The sequence below is a fragment of the Citrus sinensis genome, chromosome 5 (genome assembly GCF_022201045.2).
Source record: "Citrus sinensis cultivar Valencia sweet orange chromosome 5, DVS_A1.0, whole genome shotgun sequence".
NCBI classification, from domain to species: Eukaryota; Viridiplantae; Streptophyta; class Magnoliopsida; order Sapindales; family Rutaceae; genus Citrus; species Citrus sinensis.
In genome coordinates this window covers 28,611,655-28,632,691 of record NC_068560.1, presented here as the reverse complement: position 1 = coordinate 28,632,691, position 21,037 = coordinate 28,611,655, and the positions used below count along the sequence as shown (strand labels likewise).

The 21,037-nt window shown below is 34.2% G+C and overlaps 2 protein-coding genes across 4 annotated transcripts in view; both read left to right on the top strand.

Moving 5' to 3' along the window:
- The window catches only part of LOC102628314 (serine/threonine-protein kinase ZRK3-like), a 128,880-nt gene extending 110,537 nt beyond the window's left edge, over positions 1-18,343 (top strand). The window contains exon 4 of the mRNA XM_052442101.1: positions 17,684-18,343. Coding sequence (XP_052298061.1) covers positions 17,684-18,239 — 556 coding nt within the window. The 3' untranslated portion in view covers positions 18,240-18,343. The remainder of the gene's footprint in view (positions 1-17,683) is intronic.
- Positions 18,344-18,937: 594 nt separating this feature from the next.
- LOC112495518 (non-functional pseudokinase ZRK2-like) lies at positions 18,938-20,752 on the top strand. Of its 3 annotated transcripts, none has more exons than XM_052440617.1 (3): positions 18,940-19,162; positions 19,357-19,474; positions 20,117-20,752. In XM_052440617.1, exons 2-3 carry the CDS (start codon positions 19,357-19,359, stop codon positions 20,398-20,400), a joined length of 402 nt encoding a protein of 133 aa, XP_052296577.1. In that variant the 5' UTR covers positions 18,940-19,162; the 3' UTR covers positions 20,401-20,752. The 3 variants fall into 3 exon arrangements, with proteins under 3 accessions (XP_024951746.2, XP_052296577.1, XP_052296575.1); XM_052440615.1 differs by having other exon boundaries at positions 18,946-19,162; positions 20,003-20,749; XM_025095978.2 differs by having other exon boundaries at positions 18,938-19,162; positions 19,357-20,746.
- The last annotated feature ends 285 nt before the right edge of the window (positions 20,753-21,037 follow it).

Sequence of the window (21,037 nt, the reverse complement as noted above, 5' to 3'; positions counted from 1 at the left end):
TCAAGACCTATCATGCACTGAAAAAGAGCAGCAATTGCATGCTTCCGCACAACTTACCTTTGAATGTCTCAATGAATCACCGATAGATAGGCCAACAATGGTTGATGTTGCAAGAAGACTCAGGCAAATTTGTTGCTCTCTTTCATGTAATTAATCTTTTGTATTCATTGTTTTCATGTTTTCATTTTCCAATGCCAGTAGTAGTACTGTAACCCGGTTATTTGAATAAACAAAATGTTACGAGTTCAATGCTTGATTTAATTTGTAATATCGAACTTACTTGCAAGTTGAATATTTTCTAAGCACAAAATCTCTTTGTTCGCTCTGCTGCAGGGCCCGAGTAGAGAGGTCCTCTGTTTCGTTTATCAGCATTCCGGAATTAAAATAAGCTACTAAAGAAGTCAGCTATTATGAAGTTTCCATCGTTGACTTAACTAAGTCACATGTTGAAGTTGTGTAATGTTCCTAAAGCTATTAAATTCGGACTTTAGTATCACCCTTAATCAACCTATTTGAATTTCTTTTAATATTTAAGTTTTAATGCAGGTGGACCCCAATAGATTTCTTTAAACAAAGTAAAACAGTGTGGAGTATTTTATTGAGTGGTATTGTTGGGTGTAATTCTTGGGCCAGCGTTGTTATAAATAAAAGCTACTTATCACAATAAAAAGAATTTGGTGCTTTTAACTTTTAAGTTTTATATTGACAGAATATTTGTCATGGGTTCTACATTATGGTATGGGGACCTGTCTACCTTACAGATTCTGTAACATACGCACCCAATGCATGCACCACACCTGTCCTGCATATGGAGAAAAAGCATGCAATTGTTTTTGTTTGGTAGCTAGCTAACCAATCAGGAGCTGGCTAAGTTGGATCTGTATGTTACAGAATCTGTAACTTAGCCAGCTCCTATGGTATAAATATTATCTGACAATAGAATATTTGCTTGCCGTAGACCTATGGTCAAAATTCTGAAAGCTATAGATTTATTGGAAATAAGTACTTCATTGTCATTAATATTTATATTATTACAAAGAGCCGGAGAGGAGTCACGAGATTCTAGGACAAATTTCAATTTGACAAATTTCTTAGGCAAATTTCAATTCCCTTATTTAGAATAACAATCTTTAATTTATTCAAAACATGTGAAAAAATTAAGAAGATAATAAAGAAAAGTACATCAAAACACCACCATTGGCCCTTATCCTTTGAACTTATAAATTGAGATTTTCACATTACCATTGTATGGGTGAATTGAAGTTCACATTATATAAAACAACATACAAGTATACCCTTGAGAAATTGCAGTGTACGCACAGTGCCATTTTGGTTCCTGTGTCAATGATATTATAAATATATTTTTCTTAGGACTTTGATAATGAGGAATGTCGCGATTGTACTGAAAGAGTTGATAGCGTCTTGTCACAAGCGGCTTGAATCCCAAAGAAGGTTAAATTGGCGAGTCGGGATGCGCCAAGTAAACGAGCCACCCCTAAAATTGGTGAGCTGACGTGCGCTAAGTAATGGGCCACCCAAAGTTTCAAGCCCAAGAGCCCAAATCTGCAAGCCGAATTGAGCAAGCCCCGCCCAATCCTAGAATTTTTTACAACACTCTACATTTGTACATAACTAGGAATTCTAGATTTTCAACATAAGATTTGTATGTAGAATTTTCTAGGCCCTAGAATTCTTTAGAACTTAGTGGAGATATTTTAGCAAGTTATGCAAGTTGTGCAAGTTGCATGGAACTCTCTAGATTTAGGTAAGTCTTATCTTTAAATAGAGCATGACATTTGTCATTTGCATACGCTACATAGGCAACTCAAGCTTATTTGTGTAGCTCTCTTGTACACACTCTCTTTCAAGTAATAAAATTCTCTCTTTGGCTATATTACTCTCTCTCTTCTCTTTAACTTTTCCACATGCATCTTTGTTAAGATAGTTTGAGAAGTTCATCAAGCTTACTTAACAACTTTCATGCTAGAGCTGTCTAAGTGTCACATAGGTTTGTTATGCAAAATACTTGTCTCATAATAGTCTTCTAATGGTAAACATAGGTCAAAGACTGCAATGGAAATTGTTAACCCACTTGCATATCGTCACATTGGATTCAATGAAGAAAAATATTGCAAAATTGTTTGATTTCTCATTATCCATGTCCATTCCTGAAGGTGAAACCCACATTACGGATGCAATGACAGGAAAATGGTGATATTGTGCCCCTAAGTATACGAGGACAAGTGTTTTCAATGAGAAGTCCAATGTTTTTAGTTTTTGTGTACTTCTATTTGAGCTTTTGAGACAGGACATCTGAGATCTTGGCAATGGTTGGTCTCTGTGAAATATTTTGAAGATAATAGATTTACTGAGATAGCAAATCCTATAATTGTTCAAGAGATATCATTTCTTGAGAAAGAGGTGCAATTGCAAGCTTCTGCAGAGCTTATCTTTGTATGTCTCAACGAATCATTGGTAGATAGGGCATCAATGGTTGATGTTGCAAAAAAACTCAGTAATTAATCTTGTATTCATTGTTTTCGTGTTTTCATTTTCCCATGCCAGTAGTAGTATTGTAACCCGGTTATTTGAAAAAACAAATGTTGCTAGTTTAATGCTTGATTTAATTTGTAATATTAAACTTACTTGCAAATTGAATATTTTCTAAGCACAAAATCAATTTGTTCACTCTTGATGCAGGGGTTAGTTCCTCTGTTTTGTTTATCTGCATTATGGAATTAAATAAGCAACTAGAGAAGTCAGCTACTATGACGTTTTAGTTGTTGATTAAGGTGGCATTTATTTTTTTATCAGAAATTTAAATAGATCTAAATTAGTCTGAAATCCAAATCAAATTAATCTGAAAATTAGTATTCTTAGTTTTTTGCCCGTTCAAATTATAAATGTTAAACAAATAATAAACATCTCAAAGAATTTAAATAAGATAATATATTATCACAACATAAATCATATTCAATTGAATATAACACTTTATATTCTAAATTAGTATATGTTAATCGATTTTCTTGTCGTTCACGTTGTTTTTATATGAAAAATATTCATAAAAAATTATGAAAATAAATAATGCTAATTTGAAGAAAATAAAAAATAGTATACGACTTTATCACAAGTTATAAAGATGGTAATAGTGCAAATTTTATTTTGGTAATGATAAAAATTAATTAATTAAATAGGGATATTTTGGAGAATATCTTTTAATGATATTCTTAAGATTTTTTAGATTAAGCAAAAAACTAAAAAAATTGGCTTAATAACTTAATGATTTAATGACTAAAAATTTTCATTAAGTTAAAAAAAATAAATTTAATGACTTAACTGATTAAAATTAAGTCAATTAAACCATTAAGTTGAAAAAGCAAACAAACTTAATGATTTAATTGATTAAAATTAATCCATTAACTTAAAAAAAAAAAACAACTTAAGCCACTTGCTGAAGTTGTGTAATGTGTATAAAGATATTAAATTCGGATTTTATTATCAGTCTCACTCAACCGAATTTGTATTTCCTTAGTATTTAAGTGTCAGTACAAGTGTACACAGTGGCGGGCCGAAAACTTAAAGGAGGCAGAGTTAGTTAAAAATTTTTTATTTAATTTGGGGAATTTAATTTTTTTACTATTCACTTAAACATATTTAAATTCTTAAAAACTCAAACTCTATTATTTTTTTAAATTTTAAAAATAATAATAATAATAAATCATTTATTTTCAATGTTGAAGTTCATTGTGGCCACATACATAAAAGTTCTTTTATGTAAGTAATCTCCACAAAATAGTTATATCACTATTGGAATTTGAACAAAGTTTACAAAACCACTGAATAGCACTCTTATCATTAAACTATAAGTATTTGGTTATATAGAAAATGTACCCAAATTCTTTTTATTTAACTCTTTTAGAACGGACTTATAGTACATTTTTAAAAAAAATAATGGCTCAGAAGCTCCTTAGGCCCCTCTTGAGCCTTAACTAGGTCTGTTTATGAGCAAACACGAATAGATTTCTTTAAATTAAAGAAAAAAAAGGACATCTACACTTCAAAGTTTGAAAAAATGGTCACTAACTCCCTCAAGTTTTTAAAAAAGGGGCACCAAAACTCTCTTTTAACTATAATACCATTTATCTCTATTATTTCAAAAAACTCAACTCTAATGGTTTATAACAAATAGAAATATAACATTAAAATAAATGTAATAATATATACATTGTAAAATAATTTCAATATTTTACAATCTAATATATTATATTATATAAAAAATAGATTCATAATATTAAAACAAGTGTATTAAAAATTAAGTTATTTTGAATATTATGAAAAATAATAATTTTAACATTATTAGGTGAGTTTTTTTAATTGTAAAATGTATTTAATGCAAATATTTATTTAAAATATGTACAATAAATATAAATATATTATTAAAATAAATATAAAAATTTACATATTTTAAATTTATTAAAATATTTTAATATTATTAGTCTACTGCATAGATTACATTATTTATATAATATTTATATTTATTAAATAAAACAATGTGGTGTATTTTATTCAATAGTATTGTTGGGTGTATTTTTAGGTCAGCGTTTTTACAAATAAAAGCTATTTAAAATAGTATTGCCAAGTGTTATCGACAATGGAACATTTGTTTATCGTAGACCTATGGTCAAACTACGGGTAAAAGCTCATTTAATTTTTATATTTTAATATTAGTATCCGTTTAGTCTCTATATTTTTAAAAATGGCTCAAAACACCCTTGTCATCACCTCCGTTACTATTAATTCTAGATCCATAATGGCAAAAACATATTTTAACCCTAATATTATTTAAAACTCTCGCTTTAAGAACTTAAGTGACTTGCTTTTTTAAAACTCATAACAACTTTTCTCGCTATAAATTTTTTTCTATTGGAAACGTAGTCTTGCAGTAGATGTCAAAACCGACAAGGAAGGAAATTGGCCTATTCAAGAGTCAAGAGTTTTGAAAAGGAAAAAGAATGACAAATGTAGAGTTACAGTCGTGTGTGCTGGGAAGGACAAAGAAGGAAAGGAATGTCCATGGAGAATCCATGCATCTTTATTGGTTGACAAAGTTACATTCCAGATTAAAACTTTAAAAGGTGGTGAACATAAGTGCAAAGAGCTGTTTAAGAATCCTAAAGTAACTAGTAGATGGATAGCTCAGAAATTGTATGGTTTTATTAATTCTAATCCTGATATCGGTTGTGAATCCATGTCAGATGAATTGAGGAAGAGGTTTTCTTGTTCAACTACAAAGAAAAGGTTGTATATGGCCAAAAAAGGGGTATTATTCATATATCCAATTTGAATAGATTTTGGATATATATTATTCAATCAATTGAGTATATGGATATCCAATTTGAAATGACTAATTTGCCATTCCTGTTGGTGACCGCATTTATGATATTATACAATTATCTTTCTCTCGACTTTGCATAATCTATGGTTGACTTCCGAATTTCTTAGAAGCTTACATTTTTGTTCAAATTTTGCTTGAGAAATTACAACAACATCTCTCAAAAGATCAAATCTCTCGGCGTCCACAGGTACATCCTAGCTTTTTGTCAATTGTCATCATCAGCTTGCTTTAATTTCTTTTTAAGTACGTTCTCTTTATGTAAATTAAGTTTACTTTTATCATTATATATAAATAAACTGTTGCATTAGTAAATTTGCTACCTATTAATATTAGTTTTATGTTCTTATTTCTTAAGATTTTTACATATTTTTTTGTTTTATCTGTTTTACTTTTATTTACATCACATATGTGTTTCATGTTCCTATTTCTTAAAAATATTTATCAAAAAATAGAAATCATTATAAAAGAATTAATTCCACGCTTAGCGAGGTGGACTATTTCTTACCCTCTTGCGTCGGATATCCTCAGTCGACTAGAGGAAGACTTCTTGTATTTTCACATGCGTGAATCAGACAAACGAACTGACAAACTTTATACTTATTCATGATTTTTTTTTAAAAAAAAGAACTTTTTACTTATTCAGATGATTCAATTTAATCAAACAGCAGAATCTGAACTAACTCTTGCAGTAGTAATGATAAAGATCAAGATCAAGCATATCGTTTTCTTAATTAATCGATTTGCCGTATGTACACAGCCACAGATACTCCTCTTCTTGTCATCAGCATTCAGCAGCTTCGCTCTCTTTTTTTATTTATTTGTTTTTTATTTTACTGCTATATATCTATGAATGAAATGGTAGTATATAACAAAAACGAACTGCTTGTAATATTTGAGTTGGTTTCTACTTGTAGATGGGTTCAATTGTGAGAAAATTCAAGGACAAGACTGATAAAAGAGCATTGATGACGAGGAATGGCGCGACCGTACTAAAAAAGTTGATAGCGTCTTCTCATGGTAAATACAACCCTTATCGTATCTTTTCTGCTAAAGAACTCGAGATTGCAACTAACAACTATGACGAGAGAAAGTTTATAAAACAGGACAGCATGTATAAATTGTACAAGGGCTTTTGGCAGGAGCGCCTAATTTCTGTTATGAAGTTTGAAGATAGTGTAGACAGTCCTCCTGCATACGAAAGTTGTATTAACAACATTGTCTATGCAGCACAAATGAGCCACAAACATATTTTAAAGCTAATTGGATGCTGCTTAGAGACTCCAATTCCCATTCTGGCTTTTGAATCTGTAGAGTATGGGAATCTTCGTGATCGCATTTTAAGTGCTTCTCAACCTCAGATCGAACCATTACTAATGAAACATAGGTTAAAGATTGCAATGGATATTGCTCATGCACTTGCTTATCTTCACTTTGGATTTCCCAGGCCAATCGTTTATAGAGATTTCAAGACAGCACATATCTTGTTCACTGAAGAAAATGTTGCAAAATTGTTTGATTTTTCACTATCCATATCCATTCCTGAAGGTGAAACCCACGTTACTGATAGAGTGATGGGAACAATGGGATATTGTGCACCTGAGTACATGAGGACAGGTGTTTTCAATGAAAAGTCGGATGTTTTTGGTTTTGGTGCATTTCTATTTGAGCTTTTGTCGGGACAGATTATTTCTGACCTTGTGCAGGCTGCACACAATCTCACCTGTTCTTTGGAGGAATATTTTAAGAAATTTATTGAAGACAATAGTTTTACCGAGATAGTAGATCGTATTATTATTCAAGACATATTATGTCTTCGGAAAGAGCAGCAATTGCATGCTTATGCACAACTTATTTCTGAATGTCTCAAACAATCACCGGTAGATCGGCCAACAATGGTTGATGTTGCAAAAAAACTCAGACAAATTTATTGCTCTTTCATGTAAACAACTTTTTCATATTTCTTGTTTTCATGTTTTCAGTTTCCATTTCATTACTTGTAACCTGTTATATACCCTGTTATATAAACAAAAGGTTAGTTGTTTTTTGTTTGGCTTTCATGCTTTCATTGATTAGTCCTTGTGGAAGCAGAGGAGTATGTTGAACAAACTTAATATATTCTATTCTAGAACTTCCATTAGATGATTTTCATTGATTTGAAATTTCCCAGTCTTAGAGAACTGTATACTTAACTAAATAATTCATGGATGTATAGAATCACATGAATACTGAAGGCACCAACTGCAAAGCTCCTCTGTTCTCTATCTTCATAGATGGCTGAAATTTCCTTCAACAGGTACACGTACACCCTCGTTGAGTGTGCTAGAGCAGGCTCTCTAAATGAGAAGTATGTCTTCCCAAAAAACAAAAAACAAAAATGAGAAGTATGATATTTAATTTTTGGTGTGGTTCTATGTGAGTTTTTGACTGGACAGAGAATAGAGTTAACTCACATGAAAGATTAGTTTTGGATAAAATATGAAAAGAGACTTGTTGAAAAGAAACAGATTCAGTGATTTTGTAGATCCTATTGTTATTTTCAATAACTTACCTTCAAGTGCATTAATGAATCACCAGAAGATAAGCCAACAATCGTTGTTGTCACACGGCAAAGCAACTCAGTTAAATACACCGATCTGTTAGTTTAATCTTCAAATATATGTATGTTGGCAAGTGACATTCTAAATTGTGAGTCTTTACGCCATGTATCTTGCTGTTATTTAGAGACATCTTCATTTGCCATTGTATTCTTTATGCTGGTTTGCATTCACTCTAGCTTGCTGCTCAACTTTGAATTTGTTTCAAGACAAAACATAACCATGTGACTGTGACATTACAAAGGTCAAAGGATCAGTGTGTATATTGTGTTAGATTTTATTTGCTTGCTTCTGCTTTTCCCCGTGTCTTTCATTCTGCAGATCGTCGCATTTACGCAGGAGCCATTATGTGTGCAGATTCTGTGCACCCCTGCGGATGATTAAGAGTTTTATTTATTTATTTATTTATTTATTTATTCTATGAGACATATCTATCATGTATATGAATGAACTCCCTCTTGCTTTATATATTTATACAATCTACTGATGGTATTTTGGTGGGTTTATGGATATGAGTTGGATTTTAAGAAAATTCAAGCTTTGGTCGAAAGGTAAAAGAACTTTGATGATGGGGAATGGCGCGAGTGTACTAGAAGAGTGACCAGAAAAATGTTTTAGCAGAAGACACTAGCTATAAACTGTATACAATGTACGAGGAGTGCCTAATGTCTTTTATGCAGTTTCATGGTCATGAATATCGTCCTCGTGCATACAAAATTTGTATTAACAACATCACATATGCAGCACAAATGTGTTACAATCATATTTTAAAGCTAATTGTATTAGCTGCGATGTGTTTGGATCACAAATTAGTCATAGAAATATTTTGAAGTTGATCGGATATTGCTTAGGGACTGAAATTCACATTCCTTTTTTTGATTTTTAGCAAGTGGAACTCTTGCTGATCGTATTCATGGCCCTCGACCAGATCAGTTTGACTTTTGAGACTCTACTATTGAGAAACAGGCTAAAGATTGCAATTGAAATAGCTATTGCAATTTCATGCATTCACGTTGGTTTGCTAGACCTACCGTTATTACAAATATCACATCATGATATATCGTAGTTCATAAACAATTTGTTGCCTAATTGTTTGATCTTTTGCAATCCGAGTCTATTCCAGGCCAACAATTGTTGATGTTGCTAAAAGACTCGGATAAATTTATTGCTCTCTTTCATGTAATTAATCTTTTGTATTCATTGTTTTTATGTCTTCATTTTCCTATGCCAGTGGTAGTCTGTAACCCGGTTATTTGAATAAATAAAATGTCACTTGTTTAATGCTTGATTTAATTTGTAATATTAAACTTGCAAATTCAAATTTTTCTAATCACAAAATCACCTTTGTTCACTCTGCTGCAGGGGCCGAGTAGAGAGTTCCTCTGTTTTCGCTACTAGAGAAGTCAGCTGCTATGAAGTTCCGATCGTTGAGTAAGCCACATTTTGAAGTTGTGTAATGTGTATAATTTAAAGCTATTAAATTCGGATTTTAAAACTCAATCCTTTTTTTTTTTTAATTTAAGTTTCAATACAGGTGGACACCAATACATTTCTTTAAAGTTTAAACTATATAAAATTATGTGTTTTTTTTTATATACTGATATATTATAATTAGAGATAAATTGGGACTTTTCTTAATAATTCTAATGTGGTACAGCCCGAAAGTTGATCTCACTTATTACTGGTCGACTCTTATTTAATATTAGAGGGAGATCGATTCTATCCTAAATATGAGGAGATAAGTAAACCTCTACTAAGAGAAAAATTCAAGCTCCGGCCACTCGAACCCATGCACTCAATATTCTTAGGCGCATGAGTTGTATTGTTGGGTGTATTTTTAGGTGAGCATTTTTATAAATAAAAGCTACTTATCACAAGAGAAAAAAAAATGTTGATTTTCACGTTAAATTTAATATTAGTACGTAGAATATTTGTCATTGGTTTTACATAATGTAATACAATAGAATATTTGCTTGTCCTAAACCTATGGTCAAACTTTTGAAAGCTGTAGATTTACTGCGAATACTTACTTCATTGTTAGTAATATTTATATTAGTACAAAGAGTTAGAGACGAGTCACAAGATTCTATGACTTAAAACGAAAAGGAGAGGCAAAGTTTAATTATCTTATTTAGAATAACCATATTTAATTTATCTTAAAAAATGTGAAAATATCAACTTACCTTATTTATTGTTAACAAGATAACAAAAAAATTCATCGCTCTGTATTGGTCCTCAATAGATGATTTCGCAGGCGTCCTATCTTCCTCAACAATTGAATTTGTAGTTGATTGGGGATGATTTCGCGCTGCTCCTTCTAGATGTATCAGACCAGAAGGCTTGCTGCTTTTCCTCTTTAAGCTCCTGCACACACAAAAACTAGTCAGAGCACGCAGGGATTTTCCCGGCGTAAACCCTCCAACGCCCAAGGCAGCAATCTGGGTTTACTGTGGAAACTCCTTGCCACTAATCTGGTGGCTCTATAACTATTTCTAAAGTACTATAATCTGTCTGAACTCTCCCGAGGTTTCAATAAGAATGCCCTCTGGATTTTCTTTTAGTTAATTTTTTAATGTCTTAGTGTCCAACCCTTTTACCTTCTTTGATTGCCCCTTTTATAGCCTCCATGAGAATTCGGCCCTCTTTGACTCACGTTCGCCACTTTGTCGGAATTCCCGAAAGTGGATGCTTGAACGTGGTGGTCGTACCTAAGTGGGCTTCGTGCCTGGATTCTCGGATAATAGCGCATGTCTTATTTAACTGTCGTGGACTGGGTTTGTTGATTTAGCCCCAGTAGGAAATGTTCTCAACGTCTAGCAAGGAACTTATTCGTATTATGGTCCCAGCAAATGGTCTCCTCATACTCAAGGATAAGACTCCTGCTCTCGAACGTCACATTGCTCCTCACTTATGAGAAGGTTAACTCCTCGCTTGGATATGACAGATCATGCTATAATATCCCACCAAACATTATTTATTATTTTTAATGATTATCGTATGTATATATGAAAGAACTCTCTCTTGCTATAGCATACTATATAATCTACTGATTGTATCATCAGCTTGCTTTAATTTCTTTTTAAGTGCGTTCTCTTTGTTAGGAAATTGATAGGTAAAGTATGACTGCAGCTAAAAAAAATTGGCAGAAAAATAAAGAACAAGCACAAAGAAGACACTAGAAAATTACGTGGTTCGGCTTTTAGCCTACGTCTACGGGCGAAAACAGAAGGAAATATTTTACTAGTAAAAATGAGTTACAAGTATTATAGTATTTTAGCTCACTTCCCAAAACCCCAATACATCAAAACCCTCAAATCCACTATAACAAGAGCTTATAATTTCAAGCTCTCTAAACTCTCTCTCAAAAATGCTAAATTGCTCTTTCTCTTAATGGAATGCTTTAGCTCTTCATCTGCACTTCTATTTATAGCAAAATAGTGGCCAAGAAAATCAACGATTTTAGCCCAATAATTATGGCTTCAATTTCGTCAATCCGCGTGGTTTCAATTTGTCAATCTAGCTTTCAAATTTTGTGGGCTATGTTCTCCATTTTCTTTGATTTGCTGGCACCAAAGTCAAGTACCAAATTTGGTGCTGACTTTTAAGTGCTTACTTTGACATTCTGCCACTTAGAGATTACATTGAAAAACAATCAATCTCCACACCATTTTTTTTGCTTCACCATAATCATGTTGCCTATGTTTCTGCTAGGCCACAAGAGGATCTACTCCAGACAAACTTGTCAGTATTGATTGGCTTAGTCAAAACATCTGCTAGGTTCTCCTTCGTATGGATTTTATGCAAATCGACACTTCCATCTTCCACTACTTCTCGAATGAAGTGATACTGAACTCCTATGTGCTTTGTCCTGGAATGAAAGGCTAAATTCCTTGCAATGTGCACGGCACTTTAACTGTCACAAAACACATGAATTTTCTGTTGTTTGTGCTCGAGCTCCTCCAATAATCTTTGTATCCAAATAGCTTCCTTGCAAGCTTGTGTAGCTGTCATGTATTCTGCTTTTGTTGTAGATAAAGCCACAACGGTCTACAGTTTCGAAACCCAACTTACAACTCCTCCTGCAAGTGTAAACACATAACCAATAGTGGATTTCATTTTATCAAGGTCTCCTGAAAAATCTGAATCCACATAGCCCTTGATAGTAAACTCTGATCTTCCATAACATAATGCAACATCTGAGGTTCCTTTGATGTATCCCAGAATCCTCTTCACAACTATCCAATGCTCTCCAAAAGGATTCGCCATGTATCGACTGACTGCCCCCACTGCTTGTGCAATGTCTGGTCTTGTACATATCATAACAGACATCAAACTTCTCACTGCTGATACATACGGTACTCGAGACATCTCATTCCTCTCTGCTTCATTGCTAGGACACATATTTGAGGATAATTTGAAATTAACAGGAAGTGGGGTAGAAATTGGCTTACAATCATGCATGTTGAAGCGTCGCAAGATTTTTTTCAAGTAGTTCTTCTGAAAAAGCCAAATCTTCCTGTTATTTTCTGTCTCGGTGAATTTACATCCCTAGAATCTTGTTTGCTGGTCCCAAGTCCTTCATTTCAAACTCTCTAGCCAACTGTGCCTTCAATTCTTGGATTCGATCTTTGTTGGGGCCTGCTACCAACATGTCATCCACATACAACAACAAAATAATGAAATCATTATCTTCAAACCTTTTGTAATATGCACAATGGTCTGAACTGAGTTTGTTGTATCCAAGGCTCATGATGAAGGAATCAAATCTCTTATACCAACACCTCGGCGCTTGTTTGAGATCGTATAGATATTTGTTCAACCTGCAAACCAAGTTCTCTTTTCCTATTTCTACAAAACCTTCTGGTTGGAGCATATATATTTTTTCTTCAAGTTCTCCATGAAGAAATGCAGTTTTCATATCTAACTGCTCAAGCTGTAAGTCAAATATAGCACACATCGCCAAGACTACTCTGACTGTTGTAAGTCGAACCACCAGAGAAAATATCTCATTGAAGTCAATACTTTCTTTCTGAGCATATCCTTTCACCATAAATCTTGCACGATACCGCTCCACTTGATCATTGCCATCACGTTTGATCTTGTAGACCCATTTGTTTCCAATGGCTTTTCTTCCGTGTGGTAGTGGTATAAGTTCCCATGTCTTGTTCTTGTGTAGAGCTTCAATTTCTTCATGCATTGTTGTCATCCACAAAGCAACATCTGAGCTGTTTAAAGCTTCATAGAAAGTTGATGGCTCTTCATCCTGAGTTAGAAAACAGTACGTAACATTGATCTTTGTGACATACTTTGAGTGCCACGTTGGTGGTCGTCTCTCACGAGTTAACCGATGAACTTCTGGAGCCTCAGACTCGATTGGTTCTTGTTCTTCGTGCTCTGGTGCTGCTTCAGAAGAATCTGAATCTTCTGGATTATTTTCCACATATACCAGTATAGTCTCTAACTTTTCTTTTACACTGCTATCATCCTCATCTCCTCTTTGTAGTTGATCTTCTATAAAGATAACATCTCTGCTAATGACGATCTTGTGGGCAGTGGAGTCCCACAGACAATACCCCTTTATTCCATCAGCATACCCCAAGAAGATACATCTTCTAGATTTTGCATCCTTCTTCGGTCTTTCTTGGGCATTGTACATCACGTACACAGGACATCCAAATGCATGTAGGTAGGAATAATCAGCTGGTTTTCCAGTCCACATCTCCATCGCTGTCTTTAGCCCAATAGTTGTAGATGGTGATCGATTTACTATATAACTGACAGTTTTTGCTGCTTCTGCCCAGAATAAATTGGGTAGACCAGCAGTCCTCAACATAGCTCTTATCCGTTCTGTTCTATTCATCCGCTCTGCCACTCCATTTTGTTGGGAAGTGTATGCCACCGTGAACTGCCTTTGAATACTTTCTTGCTTACAGAAAGCAAGAAACTCGCCGTCTGTATACTCTCCATCATTATCTGTCCTCAAGCACTTGATCTTTTTATCAGATTCAAGTTTCACTCGTGCTTTGTATTCCTTAAACATTGGAAATACATCTGACTTTTTCTTAATTGGATACACCCAACATCTTCTGGAATAATCATCAATGAAAGTCACCATGTACTTTGCACCTCCCATGGATATATCTAGTGATTCCCAAACATCAGAATGAATCAAGTCTAGAATGCATTTACTTCTAATAATATATCTACTTAATTTTAATCTATGCTGCTAACTTGTAATACAATACTCGCAAAATGGTAAACTTACCGATTTGGACCCCGGAAGCAATTTTCGCTCAGAGAGAATCTTCAAACCTTGTTTTGACATGTGGCCAAGTTTGAGATGCCACATCATCGTTGACTCTTCTCCATTTGATGCGACACACGCATCAGCCTCCTGTAGTGTTTTTCCTTTAAACATGAATAGATTAGTACTGATCCTTTCTGCCTTCATCAATACAAGCACTCCTTTAACAATCTTCATAATTTCATTCTCCACATAAGTTTTGTACCCATGACTATCCAGTTTTCCCAAAGACAATAGATTTTTCTTCAGGCCATTGACATGTCGTGCCTCCCCAATTGTACGAATTGTACCATCAAATATTTTGATTTTGATAGTACCAATACCAGCGATCTCTAAGGCATGATCATCTCCCATATATACATATCCTCCTTAGATAGGTTCATATGTGTGGAACCATTCTCTCCGAGAGGTCATGTGCCAGGTAGCTCCTGAGTCTATAAGTTAGACATCAGATAGTCGTTTTCTGCCTTCTGAAACAGTTGTTGCCTCGCTGTAGAGAATTTCGCCATCATCCGAGGTACTTGCTACACACCCTTGAGCATTTGATGACTCAAGTTCTTTGCCCTTTTTTTCTATTCTGGTTACTCCAACACTCTTTCTTGACGTGCCATTTCTTGCCACAGTTGTAGCATTTAACATTCTTCTTACTTCTGGATTTTGATCTACCATGATTATGACTCCCACTGGGGCCACGTTCCGTTGATCTCCCTCTTGTCACCGATAGCGCCTCCGCTTGCTGCGAATTTGCTTGTCTGTTTTCTTTATTTTTCCGCCTGCTCTCCTCATTTAATACAGAGGCTGCAACATCGTCGAAAACTAGACTGTCCGCTAGATTATTGTTCGTCAAGTTGATGATGAGTTGATCATATGAATTTGGTAGACTTTGAAGTAGAAGCTCTGCACGTTCATTCTCCTCTATATTATGACCCAACGTTGTGAGTTGTGAAAATAGAGTTTTCAAGGTGTTGATGTGGTCGGTCACCATTGTAGATTCCGTCATTCGAAGAGTATAGAGTTTCCTTTTCAAGAAGATTTTGTTGTATAGTGACTTGGCCTCGTACAATTTTGTAAGAGTATCTCATATTTCCTTCGCTGTATTTTTTCTCTACCACACTGGATAATACTCTATCCACAAGTGCCAAGTGTAGATAAAAAATTGCGTTGCCATCTATCTCGTTCCACTTGTCATCAGTTATCTCTATGGGCCTTTCTCCAATTGCTGCCAAGCAATTATTTTTTCCTCAATACAGCTTTCATCTTCATTTTCCACAACGAAAAATTATTTCCGTTAAACTTCTCAATTTCATATTTTGCCGCCATTTTGTTGATAAATATTGTACACAAACTAGTGTATCACCTTGAATAGTTTTGAGTATGTATGAGAATAAACACCAAGAATGTTCCCAGGAAAGACTGGAGGGGTCACAATGGTCCCACTTAAAACCCAGACTCCTTAAGCTCTTATCGCATTTGTGACAGAACTTTCCTAGACATGTACAAAACCACACAGTTGCTTTACTCACACCACTATTTCCTGCTTTACACCATCAATACTATGATTGCTCCTACCGTTTCACGTGAATAGTACTGTATACGTGAACAGTACCGTATATTGTGAACAATACTGTATACGTGAATAGTGTCATATACGTGAACAGTACCCGACTCTAAAAATTCAACCAATAGCTCTGATACCACTGTTAGGAAATTGGTGGGTGAAGCAGGACTGCAGCTAAAATAAAATTGGAAGAAAAATAAAGAACAAGCACAAAAAAGACACCAGAAAATTACGTGGTTCGGCTTTAGCTTACGTCCACAGGCGAAGACAGAAGGAAATATTTTACTAGTAAAAATGAGTTACAAGTATTGTAGTATTTAAGCTCACTTCCCAAAACCCCAATACACCCAAGCTCCCTAAACTCTCTCTCAAAAATGCTAAATTGCTCTTTCTCTTAATGGAATGCTTCAGCTCTTCATTTGCATTTATATTTATAGCAAAATAGTGGCCAAGAAAATCAACGATTTTAGCCCAATAATTATGGCTTCAATTTCGTCAATCCGCGTGGTTTCAATTTGTCAATCTAGCTTTCAAATTTTGTGGACTATGTTCTCCATTTTCTTTGATTTGCTGGCACCAAAGTCAAGTACCAAATTTGGTGCTGACTTTTAGGTACTTGCTTTGACATTCTTTATGTAAATTAACTCTATTTCTATCATTATATATGAATAAACTGTTGCAGTAGCCAATTTGCTACATATTAATATTAATTTTATGTTCTTATTTCTTAAGATATTTATTACATGTTTTATTTACTTCACCTTTTATTTTCATTGCTTGTGTTTTATGCTTCATTTACATCAGTTATGTTTTATGTTCATATTTCTTAAGATATTTGTCAAGAAATGGAAATCACTATAAAAGAATTAATTCCACGCTTAGCCACGTGGATTTTTTTCTTATCCTCTAATGTTGGATATCCTTGGTTGACTAGAGGAGGACTTCTTGTATTTTCACATTTTTTAAATTAAATTAAGCATTAATTAGACAAACAAACTTTATACATATTCATGATTTAGAAGAAAAAAAAAACCTTATACTTGTTCAGGTGACTCAAATTAATCAACATTAGACTCTGAACTAACTCTTGCAGTAGTAAAGATCAAGATCAAGATCAAGCATAGCGTTTTCTCAATTAATCAATTTGCCGTATGTCCACAGCCACAGGAACTCCTCTCCTTTTAATCGGCATTCAGCAGCTTTGCTCTCTTTTCTTTTCTTTTCTTTTTTCTTTTTTTAATTTTACTGATATATATTTATGAATGAAATAGTAGTATATAAATAAAACGAGCTGATTGTAATATTTGAATTGGTTTCTACTTGTAGATGGGTTCAATTATGAGCAAATTCAAGGACAGGACTGATGAAAGAACATTGATGGTGAGGACTGATAAAAGAGCATTGATGATGAGGAGTGGCGCGAGTGTGCTAAAAGAGTTGATAGCATCTTCTAATGGTAAATATTATCCTTATCGTATCTTCTCTGCCCAAGAAATCAAGCTAGCAACTAACAACTATGACCAGAAAAACGTTATAGCAAAAGACACTAGCTATAACCTGTATACAATGTACAAGGGGTTTTGGCAGGAGCGCCTAATTTCTGTTTTGCAGTTTTATGGTCACGAATGTCGTCCTCGTGCTTACGAAAGTTGTATTAACAATGTCACATATGCAGCACGAATGAGCCACAATCATATTTTAAAACTAATTGGATGCTGCTCAGAGACTCCAATTCCCATTCTAGTTTTTGAATCTGTACAGTATGGGACTCTTTGGGATCGTATTTTAGGCGCTCCTCAACCTCACTTTGAACCATTACTATTGAAACATAGGTTAAAGATTGCAATGGATATTGTACATGCACTTGCTTATCTTCACTTTGGATTCCCCAGGCCAATCGTTTTCAGAAACTTCAAGACATCATGTATCTTGTTCAATGAAGAAAATGTTGCAAAATTGTTTGATTTTTCACTATCCATATCCATTCCTGAAGGTGAAACCCATATTACTGACACGGTGATGGGAACATGGGGATATTGTGCACCTGAGTACATGAGGACAGGTGTTTTCAATGAAAAGTCTGATGTTTTTAGTTTCGGTGTATTTCTATTTGAGCTTTTGACTGGATGGGACGTCTCGGATCTTGTTAAGGATACGCATGATCTTGCCTGTCCTTCCAATGAATATTTGAAGAACTATTTTGAAGATAATAGATTTACTGAGATAGTAGATCCTATAATTGTTGAAGACGTTTTGTCCATTGAGAAAGAGCAGCAATTGCATGCTTCTGCACAACTTTCCTTTGAATGTATCAAAGACTCACCGGCAGATAGGCCATCAATGGTTGATGTTGCAAAAAAACTCAGACAAATTTATCGCTCTCTTTAATGTAATTAATCCTTTGTACTCGTTGCTTCTATGTTTTCATTTTCCCATGCCAGTAGAAGTAATGTAACCCGGTTATTTCAATAATCAAAATGTTACTAATGCAATGCTTGATTTAATTTCTAATATTAACTTACTTGCAAATTGAGTATTTTCGAAGCACAAAATCACTTTGTTCACTCTGCTGCAGGGCCGAGTAGACAGTTCTTCCGTTTTATTTATCTGCATTTCGGAATTAAAATAAGCTACTAGAAAAGTCAGCTACTATGAAGTTTCATTCGTTGACTAAGCCACATGTTGAAGTTGTGTATTGTGTCTAAAGCTATTAAATTTGGATTTTAGTATCGCCCTCACTCAACCCAATTGTATTTCTTTTAATATTCAAGTTTTAATGCAGGTGGACACCAATAGATTTCTTTAAACTAAATAAAACAGTGTGGAGCATTTTATTGAGTAGTATTGTTGGGCGTAATTCTTAGGTGACTTAAATGGAACATATAGGCAAATTTTAATTTCCCCCTATTTATAATGACAATCTTTAATTTACTTAAAAAATATGAAAAAATTAAGAAGATAATTAAAAAAAAAAAACATCAGAGCACCCCATTGGCGATTGTCTTTTGAACAACTTACTGAGATTTTCACATTGTCATTCTGGGGGCGAATTGAAGCTTATCTCATATAAAACAATATACAAGTACACCCTTAAGAAATTGCAGTGTACGCACAGTGCCATTTTGGTTGCCGCGTTTGTGATATTATAAATATATTTTTCTCACGACTTTGAATAATTTATGGTTGACTTCTGAATTGCTTACAATCTTACATTTCTGTTTATTATATTTATTTACGTTCATTCTTCAAATTTTGCTTGAGAAATTGCAACACTAACTCTCTCAAAAGATCAAGCCTCTCGCTGTCCACAGGTAAATCCTAGCTCCTTGCAAATTGCCATCATCACCTTGCTTTAATTTATTTTCAATTATATTCTCTTTAAGTTAAGTCTACTTTTGTCATTGCATATGAATAAATTGTTGCAGTCATCAGGTATATATGTAGATATCTTAAGAAAAATTCAAGTAAACTGATGATCGTATTTTATTGGGTTTCAAATTTCCAGATGAGTTCGATTTTAAGAAAATTCAAGCTAAGGGAGCAAACACAGAGCACTGATAAAGCAACATTTGTGATTAGGAACGGCGAATCGGTGCTGAAAGAGTTGATTCGGGCTTCTAATGGTAAATACAATCCCTATTGTACCTTCTCTGCTAAAGAACTCGAGATAGCAACAAACAACTATGACTCGGAAAAAGTTATAATGAAACGGAGTTTCTACACGTTGTATAAGGGTTTTTGCCAGGAGCGCCTAATTTCTGTTATGAAGTTTGATGCATCTAAACCTAGGATGTATGATTGTTGTATCAATAACATCGTATATGCATCTCAAATGATTCACAGATGTTTTTTTAAGTTGATTGGATGCTGCTTAGAGACTCAAATTCCCATTCTAGTTTTTGAATACATTAATTGCGGGTCTCTTGCTGATCGTATTCGTATTCAACACAATCCTCAACCTCAGCATGAACCTTTACTCTTGACGCATAGGTTAAAGATTGCAAAGGATATTGCTAATGCAATTGCATATCTTCATGTTGGATTCCCCAGACCAGTCATTTTTAGAGATTTCAAGTTGTCAAATATCTTATTCAATGAAGAAAATGTTGCAAAATTGTTTGATTTTTCATTCTCCATATCCATTCCTGAAGGTGAAACCCACGTTAGTGATGCTTTGAGGGGAACATTGCCAATTTTTGCACCTGAGTACTTGACAGGCAATTTTAATGAAAAAGCCGATGTTTTTAGTTTTGGCGTATTTCTAGGTGAGCTTTTGACTGGACTGAGAGCCTTTGATCTTGCCCGCCTTAATGAAGATGATGGTTATGTTGCCTTACGAGATCATGTGAAGAAATATTTTGAAGAAGATAGGCTTAATGAGATAATAGATCCTTTGATCATGGGAGACAGGTCATGTTCGGGGAAAGAGCAGCAATTGCAAGCTTATGCACATCTTATCTTTGAATGTGTCAATGAATCGCCAGTAGATAGGCCAACAATGGTTGATGTCGCAAAAAAACTCAAGCAAATGTATCGCTCTTGTGCTTAATTTTTTTTAATATTCCTTGTTTTCCCATACTTCGAAGAGTGTGCTGAACTTAATTAAGATCCTAATTTCTTCATCAATTATGAAAGAGCTAAACTAATTAGGGCTTTCCATTGTTTCTGATACTTCCAATCTATTGAAAAAAGAATGAGTTGAATGAATCACGGAAATGCATCTGTCTTCTTAATATTTTTTCTGAAAGTATTGATGGATGATTAGGAATCTTTCATGTTTATTTTCTTCAATATATTTGAAAATAAAAATGAACTTCAAATCTCTTAAGTCAATTCTCTTAGTTTTCTTTTATGACTTGGAATATTTTATGGACTAAATCACTTCCATACTCAGAAGAAGAAACTTGTTTCTTGTCTTGTTCACTCTGCTGCAGGGCCAGGTACAGAGTTCCTCTGTTTTGTTCATCTGCATTCCGGGATTGGCCATCCGTAGGTCATGTGTCATCCCCTAACACCCTTTGTTACATTTCTTTTACTGTTCTTAAAATCCTTTATTTCATCTTTAAATAAAGTGAAATCATTTTTCGGGTTTGTTGAAGTTTAGATGATCCTGAGTTCTTGTGTGAGAGAAATCAGGTATTTAGAGAAGGAAGATAAAAGAAACAGTTTGGAATAAAATTGACAAG

Bases quoted from the DNA above. Each gene is read 5' to 3' on its own strand.
- LOC112495518 (XM_025095978.2), top strand. From the start codon at position 19,357: ATGAGTTCGATTTTAAGAAAATTCAAGCTAAGGGAGCAAACACAGAGC.